Source organism: Periplaneta americana, chromosome 5 (genome assembly GCF_040183065.1).
Source record: "Periplaneta americana isolate PAMFEO1 chromosome 5, P.americana_PAMFEO1_priV1, whole genome shotgun sequence".
Lineage (NCBI taxonomy): Eukaryota > Metazoa > Arthropoda > Insecta > Blattodea > Blattidae > Periplaneta > Periplaneta americana.
In genome coordinates this window covers 115,824,647-115,846,159 of record NC_091121.1, presented here as the reverse complement: position 1 = coordinate 115,846,159, position 21,513 = coordinate 115,824,647, and the positions used below count along the sequence as shown (strand labels likewise).

The window sequence follows — 21,513 nt, the reverse complement described above, 5'->3', positions numbered from 1 at the left end:
ATGGCCACAAATTTATTACCACCATCACAAGTTGCCTTGCCATCACTACTACTAGGGCTACTAATACCAAATACTAGGCCTATTAATACCAAATATTAGACCTACTAATATCACTACTACTAGGGCTACTAATACTACTACTATTAGGGCTACTAATACCACTACTACTAGGCCTACTATTACCACTACTAGGCTTACTATTACAATCACCACCACCACCAGGCCTACTAATACCACCAACTCTAGGCATACTATTACCACTACTATTAGGCCGAAAATCATCACCAATACTAGGCCTACTATTACTACTAGGCCTACTCTTGTCACTACTACTAGACATTTTAATACCACAAATACTAGGTCTACTAATACCACCAATACTAAGCCTACTAATATCATCAATACGAGACCTACTGTTATCACTACTATTAGGCCTACTAATATCACTAATACTAGGCTTCCTAATATGATCAATACTAGGCTCACTCTTACCACTACTAATAGGCCTACTAATATCACCAATACTAGGCCTCCTAATACCATCAATACTAGGCTCACTCTTACCACTACTAATAGGCCTACTAATATCACCAGTACTAGGCCTCCTAATACCATCAATACTAGGCTCAATCTTACCACTACTAATAGGCCTACTAATATCACCAGTACTAGGCCTCCTAATACCATCAATACTAGGCTCAATCTTACCACTACTAATAGGCCTATTGATATCACTAATACTAGGCATCCTAATAACATCAATACTAGGCTCACTCTTACCACTACTAATAGGCCTACTAATATCAACAATACTAGGCCTACTATTACCACTACTACTAGGCCTATTAATATCACCAATACTAGGCCTACTAATACCACCAATACTAGGCCAACTCTTACCTCTACTAATAGGCCTACTAATATCACCAATACTAGGCCTATTATTACCACCACTGCTAGGCCTATTAATATCACCAGTACTAGGCCTACTAATACCACCAATACTAGACCAACTCTTACCACTACTAATAGGCCTACTAATATCACCAATACTAGGCCTATTATTAACACCACTACTAGGCCTATTAATATCACCAATACTAGGCCTACTAATACCACCAATACTAGGCCTACTCTTACCACTACTAATAGGCCTACTAATATCACCAATACTAGACCTATTATTACCACTACTACTAGGCCTACTATTACCACTACTACTAGACCTGTATTATATCACTACTACTAGGCCTATTACTACTACTGCATTAAAAAGTCTGTACTGACAGCTATACAATTAATAAATTGTTTAATGATAAGAATTTATTCTTATGTTTTAAATCAGGTTTCCAGAATTTTGATGATCTCATATTTCACCACTAAACATTTTCTAAGCCCATATATCTCTTTCTTTCTTTGCATGAAAGGACTAAAATATAGATTATTTTAAATATTACAGTAGATATCTATTATTATGGCCCTAAAAATACTGGTAATACTGAAAATTCATGTTGGTATTGCCATTATTCAATATTTCACTTACTTATCCCGAGTATAACTTATGGGTGATTGAATTTATTTTTTATAACACCGCCAAAGATGAAACATATAATACTTTAATAAATACAGCGCTCCTCTGCAATTCATATTTATTTCATTACGACCCATCCTTGGTAAAAGATGTTTAAAACAGTGTCTATCACTAGGCTACATCAATGTATTGTGGTACTGTTTCCGAATTTCGCGCCGCAAACACTCCCTTTAATGGCGGATGCTAGCCGATTCAATTTGTGACATTTTCCTTGCCTGCCACTCACGGGTATGTGTCTCCAGTAAGTATTACAAACTCTTTGTGCGAAACTTAGCTACTGAGTTTCCCGTAACACATACTAGAGGCGCTGTTGTAGAAATTGGTCGTTCTGCCATCTATATGCGGTTAGAGGTGTTATTACATCTAGCAGCGCACCAAGTAGCGAAAAGAGTAACTACTCCGTGCATCCAGCAGCGCACCCAAGTAACGAGAATAATAACTAATTACTCCGCGCATCTAGCAGCGCACCTGGCGGCGAAAAGTTGAACTATATGCAGTAAATATTTCTCCCCCCGCCGCACACCCCTCAATTTAAAATAAAACTTTAAAATTTTTATTCCTCACATCATCTTTCACTGAAAATTGTTATTGGAGCCAATAGTCGGAGGAGACGGTCTATTTTACACTACCTTATAATGTAACTAATTAAAATACAGCCAAACAGGGACAGAAAATAAAAGAAAACAAGGTTAAATAATTGGGATTTTATTCTTCAGGTAATAGTGTATAGTGCACTTTAAGTCTGCAAAAACTAGTTACATAATTGAAATTACTATATTACTGTATACTATTTTACAATACATTCAACAACACAATTTTGACAAGGTCCATCATATCACTGTTTAACATACACTACATGTGCACTAGGGTTACCAGATTGTAACAATTTAAAAGCAGGTCATTTTAAATGAAAAAGAATTTTCCATATAAAGGCAGGGCATAATGGACTAACTTGATACTTGACGTGACGTCTTTTTACATTCTTTTATATAATAAGGTAATTTGTTTGTCCTTGTACAATAAAACTGATACAAAACTATTATCATGAATAGAATTGAAGTATACGGATTCTAAATTAGCTTTTACCTTATTTAATTTTCGGATTGTTAATACTTCTCTGGTGACTCGACTTGTTTGAGCAAGGATTTTACAAACATAATTCCTCTAATGGACCCCAACTCAATAGTTACTCTCTATTGTCCATTGGGAATTGGCAAGAAAGAAAAGCAGGAAAATTTCTGATTTTTACGAACCCTGGCAGGACGCAGGACATGTCAAGCGAAATCCAGAACATCTGGTAATCCTATACACATAGATACACTTACATATTTAGTGTGCAGTACTTTGGTAAAGTCTATACAACAAATTGAATAATTGAAATTGAGGGGCCCAGTCGGATAAGAGAAAAAGCCACATCTATATATTTATATTTTGGAATGCTCTGCCATCTGTGCTCGTTTACAGATGTAAATGATACCATTTGAATAATGTGTTGTCATATAGTTTAGTCAGAACATATTTCTTCACATTCCAGTGAGATATCCTACGTATCGAAATGTATGGTTTGTCCCCTTGTCTGCCTGGACCCATCAACTATTGTTTAGTCAACTGTCCAAAAACAGGTTTGGACCCTACAAGTGACACTCATGGAGCAATCAGAACAGGAGGTAATGAGTAAGAGTGGCCAATTCCTTTCCCCCCTCCGTTGCATATATCGCTGACTAGATACATATTACATTAATCAGATTTCAGATACTACAAAAAAAATGTTTGATAATTGAAACTGTCATATTACTATCTACTATTTTGCAACAGATTTTAGAACACTTTTCTAGGATCACAACTAAGGTTCTTAGACATTGTTGTTTGGCATACACATAAAGGTAGTGTATACCAAAATGTTGTATGTACTGAGGGTCAGAGTGAAATACATGAGCTGCATCACTTACTTGCATTATGTTGGGCAAAAGAGTTTACTAGGTGAACTGAAGGTATGTTAACCCCCAAACTTCCAAAGTCAAATATCTCTCTTACATACACACACATGTACCACATACTGTAACTTTACTCCCTACAATTACACAATATATTTAACATTTGCTAAAAACATTTTTTTCTGGGGCAAAAAATAAAAAATAAATAAATACAAATTAAAAAATAAAAATAAAAAAAGCTATGAACTTTCCACCAATATGATATTATACCTTTTTGTTACACACAATATGAGCTATTTACACTACTGTAAAGACACTGCCGAGTTCACAGTATGCAGATGAGAGATGGGTGGGTCACTACTCTAGGTAGCTGCAATCCAAGAAGATAGAGCACAATGATGTACAGCAGCGGCAAAAAAAAAAAAAAAAAAAAAAAAACGGACCGATCCTTGTAGCTGATTTCAGAGCCTTGTTCACTCCAGAACACAATAGACTGGTAACTAAGACTTTCGTGGTTCGAATCCTGCCTGGAAAGGAACCTTTTTTTTTTTTTTTGTTCCTTATTCAAATTTATTCCCAATACTTTCTGATTGCAGCGATATTATACTACTTAATTAACTTATTATTCCCAGAACATGAATTTTACCATCTTATTTTCTAACGGCTTTCAAAATGGGCTACGTCAGCAGTCGAGACTACAACAAATTCAATAGATTACTCGCTATCTTGTGAATGCGGGTGTAGCATGTGCAGTGGCTAATTTTGGGGACTTTGATTATTCTGTCGGTCCGGGTTTTCTTGCCACTACTGTACACTGACGTTCAAAATATCTGGCCCTACTAATCGATATTTTTTTTGGCGTAAGTATGGCTTATTTAGTTATTACTTGTATGAATACATGATGATGATAATAGTCAGTGTTGCCAATCACACATAAATATACCTGCATTATAGAATTCAATTTTTAATCCCACACCGCTGATTGTCAAGCAACCTGTTTCCATCCCTTCTTAATCCCTTTAACCATTGCCATTAAACAATGGTTACCTATTTTCATGGGATATCTTGCTATTCCATCGTCAGCAAAACCCTTAATCATATCAGATTTAGAGTCATAATGCAACTGCTGACGTACGGCATTTCATCAATGATCAGTGAACATACATTCTCTGATCTGTCAGACAGAGGCCCTGCAGCAAGTGACTTAAGAGTTGTCAAAACAGGCTGCATCAGACCTGGCTCAATGTCTATTTTGTTCTGATAACTTTGAAGTGTCTTGATACTGGGCAATAGGAAAAGTTTTTTCATAAAATTATATCCTTTAGGACTGTGATAAAATAATGACAAAGAAAAATCTTTCATGACGTCACTCCATCTATATCCATGTTTATGAATTTTTCTCATCTGCACCTGTGCCTCGTATATCTTTTGAACAATTTGTGGCAGTTGAGATGATGTGGCCATTGGCTCCCTTCTCCTTCCAACTTGATCCGAAATTCTGTCTTCTTCGACTTGTTGCAATTTTTTCTCCAGTCTCTTCACCTTTGCTTTCAGAGCTGCCATTTTTAGTTTGTTGCTCCTGGGTGAAGATGAGAAGTGAGGACTGGAGAAAAGTTTTCGTTTTTACGAAATTAACTTCAGATTAATCTAATTGCTGGAAACTATTTTAAATAAAAAATGAAACGTGACAACACCTTTAGCCTTGTTAAGTTAATGTAGGCCTAACAAAAGGCATGCAAGCTATCGATAGGCTATATAACATACTACAAAATTGACAATACATCAAAATGTGATCAATATTTACCAAGTTTGGAAGGAGGTGTAGCTGAAGCTGAAGGAAACTGTTCCATCATGGATGTATTCATGTCAGTAATAATAAATAAATATAATAAAATAAATGATAAATTAAATTGAAGCAAGAATTGAACAGACTTTGTGCTCCGTTCATTTCAAACTGCTCTTAACTGTGCAAATTATAACTCATATAAATGTTAAGTAATAGTAACAATCCAAAAGTTTAATGCTGCAACAAATTTGATTGTGTTAATCTGAATTGTTCGTTGTAATGTAATATAAAATATTTTTTTGCTAATAGGCTGGGCCATAGAGGACAACTGACACTAACAGAAAGGGATAATCAGCAGAGGTGTTGGGATATTAAAGAGAAATCAGTAAGAGGGAATGATGGTGTACTTCGTGCCAGGGAGACTTGTCAGGATATCAGTTGCAATATCGATCGTCTGGTTCAAAAGTGCGACAACTCAAAAAAACAAGTTTTGAGATATCTTCAGTTGAAAGTTTCAAATAAATCCCCTAAAAAGGGACAGATTTCTGGTTCATAACCACGACAATTAGAAATGAGTCAGTATTCAGGACGAGTATATCACGATCTTCCAGTTCATTATTAATAGATTTCGAAATGTAGTAATAATGGATTAATAAAGTCCAAAGTTATAATTACTTCTAAAGCAGCTTATTTCGTTTTTATTCTTTTTGGTTGTAAATATGACTTATCTCAATACTGAATCGGAAAGAGGTCCGAAAGGGGCTTTCAGTAGTATAAATAACTAAAAAATGGCAATTTTTGAGTTGTCGCACTTTTGAACTGGACGATCGATATATAACAAGATAAACACCCTGCCCTGTAGTTAAGAGGATTTGTTATTATTCGCTACTGTAAAAGAATGAAGTATGAAAACTGCAGACATATGGCAGGGGGCAATTAACTTAAATGATTACTAGCATGTTACCAGGCTCACAAGACAGTATCGCTTACCTTCAGCTGTGGGAACCACGATGTTTGCTGATAGCCCCTCAGCTGTTCACCAATCATACTGTTCCCTGTAATAATCACAAAAAAACGAAACATAATTAATCATGTATTTTGAAACATGTAATGTAAGAACAGCTGATGAGAAACTAAGGCATTCCTTGAAATCCATAAACTTGACTAAGTGGAATAATTACCTTGTTGGCATGCATCTTTATTCATCCCGGCATATGCCGTCGAAGCAGTAATCTTTGAAGCTGGAATACTCATAGGCGCAGGAATTGTTTGAGGCATAGCTGCCAAGCCTGCAGCCTGCTCAGTTGCAGCTTGTAAACCTATGAGACTACGCGTACCTGAAAATAAAGAAAAGAGTAATGAAATCGGAAATTTTAAACATGAATGACATAAAAACATTGCTAGTGTACTAATTACCTTCAGCAGCTGCAGAATCAATCTTCGCCCTCCTAGCATACGTCCGCAAAGTCTTGTGATGCCTGAAAGTTGGGGTAGACCCCGGTGATAAGGTCGCTCGAGGCATAACTGGGCTAGATGGTGGGCTCCGGATTTTAGGGTTTGATGGCACCACTAATCCATTAGAATGAACAGTGGGCACTGCAGTTTGCTTAAATATCGCTTTTTGTGAAGAGCTATAATAGTCAGACTCAATGAAGTGGTCCATGCAGATTCTCAACCTGTGTGTGGCATCTGCGGCAACTCGATACCGGTTCTCTAGCCCACAAAATCGGAGCCACTTCCAACACCTAAAGCAATGGATTACAATTACTAATGAGATAAAGTAGAAGAAATATTATTGAATAGAAATCATGCAAAAATTGGGGAAAAAAATAATTTATCTGCTGCATTTGTGTTATTTTAAGAGATGTCTAATGCGCATCACTAGGTGGTGAGTGACCATAGGAAAACTGGTAGCAGCAACAGATATTGGGTACAAACTAAATTAAATATTAGGCCTAAGCTTATTATTATTATTATTATTATTATTATTATTATTATTATTATTACACATGATTGAGAATTTCTCCAGAATGGCTAACTACATCAAAGAAGGCATAATTTTATTTTCCATAACTGTGAGATGTTTATACTGAAAACCACGTGGTTTTAGTTTGCAGCCATGTGGCCTAATGCTACAATTCAGGTTTACGAGGTTTCATTTTCAGCCTTCTTGCTATTTTTCGTCAATATTTCACATTTCATTACAGTTTGACTGAATTTCGGAACCATCTAAATTTATACTCCTACTATAATCCTAAATAAATTAGCAGAAAGCAACGCACAGCTCGTCTAACCTACTTCACCAAAAAGTACATTGTTTTCAAGTGTAAGGTTTAGGCTACACAGGACACAATAATAATACTAAAGCTTACCTCATAGGTTCCTGAGGAAAATAGAAAAAATGCTTCCCTCCCACAGTATTAACAATCTTGCATCCAGGCGCTGAGCATCTTCCTCGAATCTTTTGCATCTTTCTGGCATCCATCTTGCCTTCATAACGCTGTTGGCTGGTCATCGGCCAACGTTCTGACTACTTCGTATCGGAAAGTGGAGAACGCTGGTTCTCACGTAGTTCTATGATTTGCCACCTACGACGTCGGGCGCTGATCACCTTATTGCAGAATACCGCATCTAGATCGTGCTGACCGCAGTTTCGCATCCTATTATATATTTATCCATGACCACGGTCAGCTCGCGCACATCTCTAGTCTACATACACATAGATTATTGTACATACGAGTAGGTAAAAAAAGTGTATTTAGACATATTGATGTGTAGGAATGAATGTACATGTTAAGTACATAGAGGTAAATTATTAACATATAAGTATTTAGGGGTAAATTATTATTATTATTATTATTATTATTATTATTATTATTATATACTGTAAGTAGGTAAGTGGTAGGACAAAAAACTAGGTGGAAGTTTGGGTAGGAAAATGGAGTATAAGAATGGAAGAAGCAAAGAGTGGGGATAAAGAGGAAATTAAAATGTTCGTGCATTTCTCATATCCTATGAAAGTGTTAAACGGTTGATTTAGGTGGCTATGAGAGCTCCAACACCGTTGGCCACTTGTCTCACTCTGAAACTGACCGTCTGACTGAAGAAGAAAAAGCCGAAAAGTATATGTATCATATTCCTTGTTTTGTAGTTGGTTCATAATTCTCAGAACGTCGCCCACCATACTTACGAGTTAAATGTTCTAATTCTGAAAAGGGTAGCAATAGGCCTATAAAATATTTAGCATAATTTTCTTTTGGAAGGAAATGAATCGGTGAATTTTCTGTCAGAAACTTGTACGCAAGAGAATTTTATGTCACATTGAGTGGACGCAATTTTTGTAGCAGGGATGTTCTCTCTTCGTCAATATAGTATCTAACTCTGGTCAAGATGTGGTGTGGCGTTGACCCTGCTTTAAAGAAACATTACAGTGTGTCTAACACGGAAGGAAGAGAGAATGAAGACCACTTTATGAAATAGAATATATTTCCATATGAAATTTCGATTGAAACGAAACTAGATAATAATATTTCAGAATGAATTTTGGGACACATAATTCAACATTCAAGAATGTAATTTATAACGGCAGAAATCATGTTAGACAGAAATGAAGGAACGAAATAGCGTTTGGAGAAAGCACGTAAGTTCGTGTAACATATCCATAATTTATAAGATTGGAAAATAACTTTTATTCCAGATCATCAGAGAGTTCAGTCAACTTGACAGACACATTCGCGTAGAAGCAGGCGCTAGACTCAGAATAACAAATTCAGATTGCCAACTCTAGTTATGTAATGTGCTGGAATTATTTATGAACAATTTACGTGAGAGTGGTACAGTATAGTCTGTATGATGGATTGCTTTCGAAAGAAAGAAAATTCTACAGGTTTTTACTTTATGAGCATATTAACCAAATTGACTATCGGCAAAACAGAAGCCTTTTTAAAGTTATGGCGTGATATTGGTCGGAAATGTTATGAACGTGTCTGTACTTTTGTTTTACGTTTGAGAAAATATTAACATGAAGTAACAGCAGGACTGGTGCGTGTTATACAGAGTGATTAACGCGGAGTTACCGCCACTTACGGCTTATTTCCGAAGACATTTTGAGCAAAAACTGTCACATAAACATGTGTCCTGATCTCAAAATTTTCAGAGTTATACTAATCTGAAGTTGTTAAAAAATAACTTTTTTTCTTTAGTTTTAAGGATAAAAAATGGTACAAATACAGAAAGAATTATTCAGAAGTGCATACTTTATTTAATTGGCTAATATTATGGAGCTAAAAATGTGTTGTTAATTCCTTAGTTGTTCTGTACATATTTCTTTTCCCAATTTGTAACTAAAAATTACATTACTTTTATACACTTATCACAACAATTGTTACACATCTCACGACTTCTAGCAACTTAATTCTTTATAGTTCAATTTAGCATCCTAATGTACAGTCTTAAAGAGTTTATAAGAATAACGTGATTTGTAACGTGCCACTGTTTTTGGGATGAGGACAATAGTACCACACTTAGCTTCTGTGGAAAATACGGGTCAGTTTTCTATCAAGCCTAGGGACATAAGGAGAAGGATCTCTAAATTGAAAACTCATAAATCAGTAGGACCTGATGGTATCGCCGGAGACGTACTAAAATTGGGAGGGGAAGCCATGATTCCCTATCTAGTGCGTATATTTGAAATATCAATTAACAATGGTACTGTCCCGCGAGATTGGAAAGATGCAATAGTGGTGCCAATTTATAAGTCAGGGTCTCGCTCAGATACAAAAAATTACAGACCGGTCAGCCTTACCTCTGTGGTTTGCAAACAGATGGAACACTTGATTTCAGCTTATCTAAGGCAGCATTGGGATGACTCAAATTGGTTACATAACTGTCAGCATGGATTTCGGGGGGGCTATTCATGTGAGAGTCAATTAGTAACGGTATGTCAGGATTTAGAAGACGGAATAGATTCCAATAGCCAAGTAGATGCAGTGATTATTGACTTTTCACGCGCATTCGATGTAGTCCCACACGATATATTGTTGGTTAAACTACAATCAACGGGGATTGACTTCAGAGTGCTCCAGTGGATCAAGGAATTTTTAACTTGTCGCACTCAGAGAGTACGGGTAGGGGAGGAATTATCGAACCCAATTGAAATTACTTCCGGGGTCCCGCAGGGGAGTGTCTTGGGGCCTCTTCTATTCTTGGCTTTTGTAAATGATCTGCCAGTTAATATCTTATCTAGGGTTCGCTTATTCGCGTATGATTGTATGTTATACAGGGAAATAAAAAGTCATGAAGATACTACTCTTCTCCAGAATGACCTCAATAGAATAAATGATTGGGCAATAGCCAACAAAATGAAAATAAATTCTCTAAAGAGCAAAGCCATCAGCTTTAAAAGGAAAAGAAATAAAATAGTCGCATCGTATACGTTAGGGGGTGAAACCATTCCGGAAGTTAACAAATGTAAATACCTCGGAATAACATTTAGCAGCGATCTCGGCTGGGGGGAACACGTTACAGACACAGCGGGAAAAGCATGGAGAGCGTTACACTTTGTGATGAGGGTACTAAGAAAAGGTTCTGATAAATCCAAAGAGACTGCATATAAATCACTAGTACGTCCAGTAATGGAATATGGTGCTGCATGTTGGGATCCTTACAGATTAGAACATATTAAGACACTGGAAAAGATTCAAAAACGGGCTCTTAAGTGTTGTCGGAAAAATTCACCATTAAAATGGGACACACTCACGGACAGGAGAACGCGAATTCGATTATACGCACTGTTCAAAACATACAGAGGTGAGCCTGCCTGAAGAGAAATAAAAAATAGGTTGCAGCCGCCAAATTACTCTTCAAGGAACGACCACTCATATAAATTGAGGGAAAGAAGGCAGAGGACGGACACTGGAAAGTTTTCTTTTCTCAATCGTACTATCAGGGACTGGAATGCTTTACCTGCAGACTTACTAAAGGCTTTACCAACAACCAAAAATGTATTTAAAAATAGGCTTAAGGACCTTACTAATAGACGGTAATTATACACAGTACTTAAAGGGTGTAAATGATATGTTGTTATTGAAGTGTTGTATCAGTGAAGAATTATGTTGTGTCAGTGAAGTGTGTTGTATCAGTGAAGAAGTACAGTATGTCGTGTCAGTGAAGTGTGCTGTGTAAGTGAAACGTGTTCCTGTCAGTGAAGCTGTATAGGTTATAGTGGCAGTGCAAAGTATTTGAACAGTGAAATGTTTTTGAAGTGTTAGTGAAATCAGGATAGAATCAGTGAAATGTGTCGTAGTTCCAGTGCAGTGAGTGAGTGGACAGCGAAATGAGTGTAATGTTGAAAGGTACTTGTGCAGATATGAACATATACTCGTGGGTTTTAGTTCGATCTTAGTTTTAAGATACAAATTAGAATATTTCAAATGTCATTTTAAGTGATCGTTTCATTTAATTTAGTATACTCCCTGTTGTTGTTGTTGTTATTATTATTATTATTATTATTATTATTATTATTAGTATTAATTATTAGTATTATCATTAATTGTATTTTTAATTAATAAGTTTATTATTGTCATTATTGAGTGTAATTAGTTACCACTGCCACCGGGTATATACCCATTGCAGTGTGAATAAATACATACACATACAATTCTAAATGCGTAAGAAAAATTTAATTTTATAGTTAATAAATTGGAAGAAATTTCTGTACGAAGCTATTATGTAATTAACAACACATTTTTAGCTTCAGAATACTAGCCAATTAAAGGAATTATACTTCTGAATAGTTCATTCTCTAATTGTAATATTCTTTTACACTTAAAACTAAAGAAAAAGGTATTTTTATCAACTTGAAATTAATGCATGTTTGAAAATACTGAGAATGGGAACCCATATTTATATGACATTTTTTGCTGAAAATGTCTTCGGAACTATGCTTCGTAAGTGACAGTAACTCCTCGTGAATCACCCTGTATAAGGGAATGTTACAATACTAAGCACGCTTATTTTTTAAGCTCTTTGCAACGAGGAGATAATATTATTGACTGAATTCAATTCGATATGGTCGAAACAATATGTCTTCTACCTACAAAATATAAAGTTTCGGTTTCGATTTCCGGCAAATAGGTAAATATTTCTTTCTCTTTCATATGGACGAGGTGTGTTCTGAGTCTTCTGTTTGTAAGCGGTGATCTTGCACCACGCGGACTACATGAACAAAAGTCCTGTTTCTTGTGAATACCTACACTGGAACCAGACAATGTCCGTCCCTGACAGAGATATCCAAATCGTTCATGATAGTCGAAATTGCTTACTTAATAGCGGTTCGGAAGTTTGGTTGTAAATATTTGTGTAAATATTAAACGTATAATATAACTATATAGGCCCACCAACTTCTTATTACCGATGGAGATGACGTCGCTGCTACCGCTACAAACAGGAAACATGCAACGAGCTCAGTAGTTCCAATTCCTGCTGTCGTTAATCGGAACTTGGCTGGCCAATACCTAGCATGAAAACACAGAATATATGTAGGCCTGGTAGATATAATAACAAAATACCTCGCAATAGCGGGAGAAAAAGATCACAACGAAAGGCAGAAGTGTAAAAGCACGCGGGAACGTTTTATAAGAATGGCATTAAATATAATAATAAAATAAACGGGTAGAGCGTCGCTGTCGGTGTTGTATGTACAGAGAGTTCCTATGCAGACCGGTCCCAGGTAGTAATGTTCTGTCGGCTTAATGAGGGATAGTCCGAAAGTGCGAACCGCCAGTCCCGTGGAAGCTAAGCGGTAAGGGGTGGAGTAGGACCGGTCTGCTTAGAGAAGCGTACACGGACCTGCCCGTACGCCGACGTACTACCGCTCGCCATCCAACAAAAGACTTTATTAGGTAGAGGTTGGAGTGGGACCGGTATGCATAGGAACTCTCTGTATATGAAAATCATGACACCTCATGGACACTCATTGTGCGTGTCACACAGCGGACATCAAGACGATATTCTCATTCACGCCACACGCGTTCCAACATATCTACTAGAATGGACTCAATGGCACCGGAGAAACAACGTCGCAGCGCTTGCAGGTTCTACACAGGTCATATCTTAAGAAGTCACAGATATTCAAGTTGATGACTTGGTCACTTGTAGAAGATGTTGTGTCTTGGTTTCCAGCGCTTCCAATCAACTTTCCTGCTAGTTCATTAAGACTTGTCACAAACATATACTAAATGTAACAATGCAAAAATATCAAAAGACTAGCAATGTCGAACGAACGCAACCAATATTAACCTTCCTATTGTGAATGGGTCTAAATGACCCATTGCATTTACTAAAATTAACACAAATCGTACAAAAACAGCGATAATGTGACAGGGCTTTGAGTAATCCTAAAAAAACATCATTACGAATATTTCCTATTACTTTTATCCACAAAAATATAGTACTTCGTCATATATTTCACTTTGACACATCTATTGTGTTTGGGTCATTTAGACCCAGACACGTATTTTGATTTTAATTGTGAGTTGCATACTGTTGTTGTGTTCCGATACACACTCTCACACTTTCATACACTCCCACACTCTCTCACACACTCACACTCTCTCATACTCTCACACTCTGACACACACTCACGCTTTCACACTCTCGCAAACTCTCACATACACACACTCTCACTCACTCACTCACTCACTCACTCAGATATTAGCCGGTGTGCACAGATCTTCTGGATAATCAGTTCAAGAACTGTGCAACAGTATCACTTCAATTTTTCCAAACTACTAGCAGGTTTCTCAGGTTTGACAACAAATCAGTCCGACTAGTGAGATGATGTCATGATAAATTGGCTGCTATTATATCTTTTTTCTACATGTTTGTGGAACAAATGCCAAAAATATTCTTACCCTACTAATGTGTCAGTATAAGAGTAGTTGGTATCATTTCGAGACAAATGTCCCTTCCGCCAGTACACACTTTCAAAATCCAGAGGGAAGTATGATATCAAATTGTGATGTAAAAACAGCATAATATGTTTGTGCAGCAGAAGTGTGCAAAGCAAAGCCAGAAAGTGGACCACGAGAAACAAACCAAGGCAGAAATGTTGGTAGCATTGAAAAGACTGATAGAAACATCACCATGGACAATTTTTTCACCAGCTATATTTTCGCCGGTCCCACGCCGTGGCGTCGTGGTCTAAGGCATCCTGCGTAGGACTCGCGTTACGGAATGCGTGCTGGTTCGAGTCCTCATGGGGGAAGAAATTTTCTCATGAAATTTCGCCAGGGTATGGGACCGGTGCCCACCCAGCATCGTGATGCACTTGGGGAGCTATGATAATTAGCAAAATCCGGTTACACAAACCAGCTATAACGGCTGGGGGGCTAACCACACGATACCTCCATTCTGGTTGGATGATCGTGCACCTCTGCTTCGGCATGCGGCCGTGAGGCCAGCAGCCAACTGGTCGGTCTTGCCCCTTCGTAGGCTGTAGCTCTACGGATTATTATATTTTGGCCGAGGAACTTCTCAAGAGGAATCTAACTTTAGTCAGAGCTCTGAGAAAAAACAAACCATAAGATATGCAGCTAAACTGTACGAGACCAGGGTGTCCAAGCATTTTCGGATTTCAGCCCGACGTAACTATGGTGTCGTATGTGTCTTAGAAGAATAAATCACTGATTTTGCTGTCCACAGTGCATCACGTTTGCAGTCTATCTTCAGAAGAGCACAGAAAGCCTGAAATCATGTTACATTACAACAAAACGAAGGAGGAATTGACATCACAGATAAACGTGCCAGTACCCACTCTTCCAAAACGAGTACCAAAAGATGGTCTGATTGTATGTTTTATAATGTACTCGATATTGAAAGAATAAAGGCTTATGTATTATATATTCATGCGAGTACAATCCAAATAAATTGTACAGATGAAGATTGTTCCTGAAGGAATTGGACTAGGCCTACAATTAACACAAGCAATGCGAGAAATAAAGATGAAGAAGCCTGCCTCAGAAGATAAAACTACTTTTGGAAAATGTTCCAGGAACTAGTTCAGGAGAAAGTGCAACAAAAAGGAATGTAGACCGAAGAAAGACGAAGACTGTCAAAAATGCAATAGGTGCAAAGCGTTCCTCTGCCAAGATCATGCAAACATTTTAGGCCTAATGCAACATTCGCATAGACTAAATCGGTAATTATTTTGTGTTCACACATTGGAAAATAAGACATTATTTGCTTTTTTTGAACCAAGGCATAAATAAAAGAAGATATTTAACTATTATATCCATTTTTCAAATCCTGGGTCAAACTGACCCATTCACAACATGTGTGACAAAGTTTCGAACATTATAGGAAGGTTAACACCTTCTATTCGCCTTCCGCCGGCAATTAGACTACCGCAATATTTAAAGCAGAAATTCTTTCAGTTGTCCCTTCTTATGACTAAGGTTGGGATATTTATGACTTCATATTTTTTCCTGGCTTTCATTTCAGTCATAGTGTTAAATTAAACATTTAACGTTTAGTTTATGATTACTTTTAGAGACCTTTTATGTGTCATATATTTGCATATTTAGGTCATTTTCTCTATATTGGTCATACTGTGCATATTTTTACTTTTTAAAATCATATTTGGGTTATTTTTGCGGACGTGATCTTATATTCAGATACCACGCTGAAATATGTTCGGTATTTAAAAATGTCTATATTCTGCTGAGAATTACCAAGTCTAAGAACAAGTGAATTACCAAGTGATATTTTGGTTTGACGGTCAATGGAATGTGGCCTTGCAGAGAACAATGAAGTACTGTATAGCCTATTGTTCCCTATCTAGACAAGTGTGTAGGGAAGTCTGTGGTGCAGGTAGCTGCTTGTCCCTTGCCACGCCGTGCGCCTGCCTTCACATTTCAGTAGAAACAAGAATTTTAAGTCTTTAGTGTTACGGTTACAATAGCCCAGTGAACATCAACTTGTCGAAAACTAAGTGTGAAAGTGTGAAATTAAGAAGTTATGTTAAAAGGTTTGGTTAGGAATATTTCAGTACTGATGGAACAATTTTTTTTTGTGTAAAGTATGTGAAATTGAAGTAATGTCAGGAAAGCGATTTAATGTGCAACAACATTGTCATATGACTAAACACAAGAGCAATGAAACTCGGCAATCCACTTTACAATGCAGACGTCTTTTGTTGGACGCAGTTCAAACTACGCCATCAAAATCGTCCGTCTTTTCGAAAGATCTCTGCGAGATGATAGTTTCCGCTAACATTCCTGTCAATAAAGTGAACAATGAACACTTCGAAAACGTTATGAAAAAATACACGACGCACCCGATTGCAGACGAATCAACATTGAGGAAGAATTATTTATCTTCTTGTTATGCCAGTGTATTGCAGAAAATTAGAAATAGTGTAGGGAACAATAAGATTTGGGTGTCCATTGATGAAACGACTGATACTTGTGGGAGGTACGCTGCAAATATTATTGGAACCGGCCCGGTGATATGTTGTTACTAGACTCACAAGTTCTTGATGCAGTAAATTATTCAACAATTGCGATACTATTCGATAATGCTATAGAACTGTTGTGAGATGGTGAATTCAAGCAGGAATATGTTTTGTTGTTCCTAACAGATGGTACATACATGGTAAAAGCCATAAAAGGCCTTAAGATTACGTATCCAAAAATGGTGCATTAACTTGCTTAACTCACAGATTGCATAGAGTTGCGGAAGAAATACGACTTAATTTACCCGATGTGGTCAAATTGATAGCAAATGTCAAGAAGGTATTGTGAAGGCGCCACTGAGAGTGAAAAAAATTTGATCAACTCACATCTTCGATCCCACTTCCTCCTCAACCAATACTTATTCGGTAGGGCATGTGGCTGAATGCAGTTGAGTATTACTGCGAGAACTACGAAGACATAAAGAAAATTGTGCCGACATTTGACAGCACTGATGCGTCTTCAATAAAAATTGTTCAGGAATTGTTTTCCAGCATTTTGTTGGAAGATTTGGTTTACATAAAATTAAAGTATGGAGGTATCGCGAAATCAATTTTTCGCCTGAAAGCAATTGGTAGAGAGTTACATGAAAGCTTGGAAGTGGTGAAAAGCGTACAATGCGAAGTAGGGACAGCAAGGGGCAGGCAGCAGTTTCCATAAAAGACAAACTTATGAAAGTGCTGGATGGAAATTATGGATTTTCAACAATGTGCAAAATTAGTGACATTTTAAACGGTTGTAAAGCTGTTCTAGATAAAGACAACTCACAATTAGAGTGAAATGATTTCACTCTGTTTAAATATACTCCCATAACATTTTGTGATGTTGAACGAAGCTTCTCACGATACAAGACCATTCTGACTGACAACCGTTCAATATTTGTTAAATTAATTTACTTCTTTAGCGTATTTGTTAACAGTCTTAACCGCACTACTTATTTACGCCGAATTCTTTTCCCTGGCGTTTGTTCTAACTACTAAGGGACGATATACAACGAAACAAAACTAATTTTATTACCTCAACTAGTCGTTCTCTTGTGAACCAGATCGCTCGTCCTCTGATCATGCGCTCTGCATCCTTTACATAATCTATGTGTATAAACTTAGAACTGGAAAATTAAATATACATAAAGAGAAACAATTTACTAAAAATATTTTGAAGATTCAGTTTTGTGAATAACTTATAAAGCGTTTTTTCTAGAGGATAATATTTTAAAATTAATAATTTTGCTTTTAAGCCGATGATATATCGGCAGGGTGAATTACAGTTCCCACTCGAAATAACGTCGGTAATTGTGAATCTTTGTTTTTCTGCAAGACATTTCTTACTTTAACAGACACACTTTTCCCTATCTCATCTTGCACAATTTTGTTACTTTATCAGACACACTTTTCCATATCTCATCTTGCACAATGTTAACTTTACATAGAACACAATTTTTTATTGCAATTTTGTCCACTAGTTCTGGTCCAGACTTTTCCAAGGCTTCATTTAAAATGAATCGCATTTTTAGCAAAATATACTGGAAACCAATCCACATCCTTCTAATTTACATAAGTACCATGTGAAGAAATCTTATACTAAGTGTACTGGTCACATCTGACTCAAAATAAGAAAAATGGTGATCTATGGGTTTCTATTGATGAAACAACAGATGCCCTTGGACGGCATGTGGTTACCGTGGTTGTTGGAACTTTGGTTCCAGAAATTCTTTATGGACTATGAAGAACGTATGGCAGTGAACTATTATGCATAGAATTAGCGCGAACCACCTTGGCTCATTTAGCGTGATACCTGGCAGCAGTATAAGTCTATATGCTGTACAAATAGGAGCGACCAAAAGACAAGGGTGAACAAAATTAATATTATGTACTCGAGATGCAATAACTCTTTATATTTTTGTTCACACATTTTTAATAAATGCAATACAATTATTCCACAGCAAAATATGTTATAATATATATTGTATATGCACGATTTTGAATAACTAACAAAAAGTTCCTTGTACATTACAATATGAGATGAATAACTTCGAAATAACTGCGCTCGCGTATACAACTTTCGAAACTGCTGGAACATTACATAGCGGTACTGTTATGCGAAAACAAACCTTGTAAGATAAAAATTTCGCCAGAATCTCTTCTTCGATTTTCGCCTCACACCAGCCTTATTACTTCTCGCAAAATGTTATTCAAAGAAGCAAATCTAAACATGATCGAATGGCTTGGCCTTTAATCTTGGCTTTGCTAGGTTCATGGAAACCTACCGATACGTATATGCTTGTGAAAATCATAATATACTAATTTTCGCTGCAAATTTATGAATCCTCGGACACAGTTCATAGTTTAAGGATTTGTAAAGTTAAAGCTAGAGAAGTCCTTGTCATTGTACGTACATTCAGCAGTACAGTATATGAGAGATCAATTAATTTTAGCTGCAACTCTGGAGGCAAATTTCCTGGATTTGCGGAATGGAGGCGACAGAAGAGCTCTAATTTGTGTTGAGTCATTTCCATTTAGCGTCTCTGAATACTGCATTTCTAAATATTACAATGTTTTCCACATAACAAGGACAGTAAGTTTCCTATTTCTTCTATACATCGCTTCTCTACTTAACCTATGAATGGACAATTTGTGTACATCTACCCCTCTTTTGGTGCGTTATTGTAGGAGAAGAAAGTTAATCCCTGCGCAGAGCCTATACGGGCTTGAATATGCACCGCAGTATTATGCCACAAGTATAGTATTTCAGATTACGGGGAAGTATTGTTTTAACCTTCGATATTTTGACAATGAACACATTATGTCTTCTGCAGTAAATGTTGATAGAATGAACGACACTTTTAGAGTCAGCCCGCTACCTTGTCACATAGACCAGTCTTGGATTTCGTGTTGAGAAAGAAGGAAATCGGAGTTGCAATGAACGCCGAAGCGGCACAAATACTCCAATCTCTCAGCTCTACTTATGAGTTATGACTAGAGACAGGATTTCCATGCAAATGCGTGTTTCTATATAAGTTTGCTACAGTTCTCAAACTTTGTAAATATCCGTTTCCTGGCTTAGTGATTCGAAATATGTATAATTTTTCCGTGCATATTTGCATGTTTTGGTCTGTTTAGTGGTAAATTTATGCATAATGCATATTTTTTTTTAGACTTTAAATTTAATAATGCATATTTTGAAGTTTATGTTGCATATTACGTTCATGTTTATAGTTTCATTGTATATTTTATATTAAATCGCATGATATTGCATTTTATAATTAATGTTGCCTCGTAAAGTTTGGTATTTCTGAGCTTACAGTATTTGAGCATATGTACTGAAAAATATAAGTGAAATGCTAACGGTTTGCAGGGTTTCTACCCGAGGATTTTGAACCTTCCCAGCTAATTCTCTCATTGTATTGGCACACTGGAATTCCACACCCGCAACTCCTGTTCTATACAAGTCTTATCCTTAGGCTAAAATTATTAGAAGAATGCCTCTTCTGCTCCCTTCCATACTTCGTAGTTTGGCGACAATAGCACTAACATGCTACCCCTAACATACCTTTAATTTGGAAAGGTAGATAGGTAGAAGGTCTGTAGTAGGCTACATGTGCAGGAGTTTTGTGAATTAGCTACTGTATTTGTGTTCTGTGGTGATCTGTGAAGTGTTGTAACGCCCCCGATTAAATATTCGAGAAGAGTTCTTGTGGCACAGTGGACCAAGGGAAAATAATATCTTAGAAATTTGGAAAGACTGTTAGTTGTACATTGTGCCCTTCTAAAATAAAATGTAAGTTTCAATTTTGACAGTGCATATTTTCAGTGTTATTTCCTTCATTGTGCATATTTGGTCATTTGATAGTGCATAGTGCATGCATATTTTACGATTTGATAGTGCATGAAAATCCTGTCACTAGTTATGACACTAGTACAAAGTTAATAACATACAGAGTTACGAAATCATACCTATTTGTAATCAATAACCATACTGGGTTTCTGTGGATATACTGTAGGCCTGCATAGTACCGGCACCACGTTAGAGTTGCTATGCAAACGAAATGACTAGAAGCAAAGGTTTACTGCATTGTATACATCATTTTCATAGTTATGTTCAGAGACCAACTGTGGGTGGTCCGATCTTGTTTTTGTTCTAAATCATTGCATATGTGAGATCGTCGAAGGGTCCAGTTATTGAAGTATAATATGATGCTTGTAACTATATACTGCAGAAGAACAGCTTTTGCTTGTAGCGAGACTCTTCAAAGAGCAGTTGGGGAACTGAGATCACGTCAACTCCAGGTGCGCGCATTCACGAACTAACGAACCTGAACTTAAACTTTCCAAGAATGGCAACAGTTATATACAAGTAAACTAATACTTTGAAGCGAGATAGGTTCCGGTAAGCATCTGCCCAGTTAAGAGAGACAATTAGAAGAGTTCCTCACACGTGAGGGTGGTAGTAGTACTTCTTTTATTTTTCCTGGCAGAGTTAAGGTCATAAGATCTTCAATTCCACTCAATCAGAGTATGTCTATGGGTGGTTCGGATTGAAAAGAAAAGAAACAGTTTTGCTTTATATATAAATGGTATATGATGAAGTTCGACCTGTAAATATGTTTATAAAAGCGACATTCTTCTATGGAGAATAACTTCGTTTCAATTATAATAACTTTCAAGTGTTTAATACTAGAAGGACCAACCGGTC

At 36.8% G+C, this 21,513-nt stretch overlaps 1 protein-coding gene across 1 annotated transcript; it reads right to left on the bottom strand.

The window, feature by feature from the left end:
- Positions 1–5,518: 5,518 nt before the first annotated feature.
- LOC138700534 (uncharacterized) lies at positions 5,519–7,972 on the bottom strand. Its single transcript, XM_069827127.1, has 4 exons — positions 7,684–7,972; positions 6,728–7,056; positions 6,493–6,648; positions 5,519–6,366 (listed from the first exon to the last, which is right to left on the bottom strand). Exons 1-4 carry the CDS (start codon positions 7,824–7,826, stop codon positions 6,281–6,283), a joined length of 714 nt encoding a protein of 237 aa, XP_069683228.1. The 5' UTR covers positions 7,827–7,972; the 3' UTR covers positions 5,519–6,280.
- Between the last annotated feature and the right edge of the window lie 13,541 nt (positions 7,973–21,513).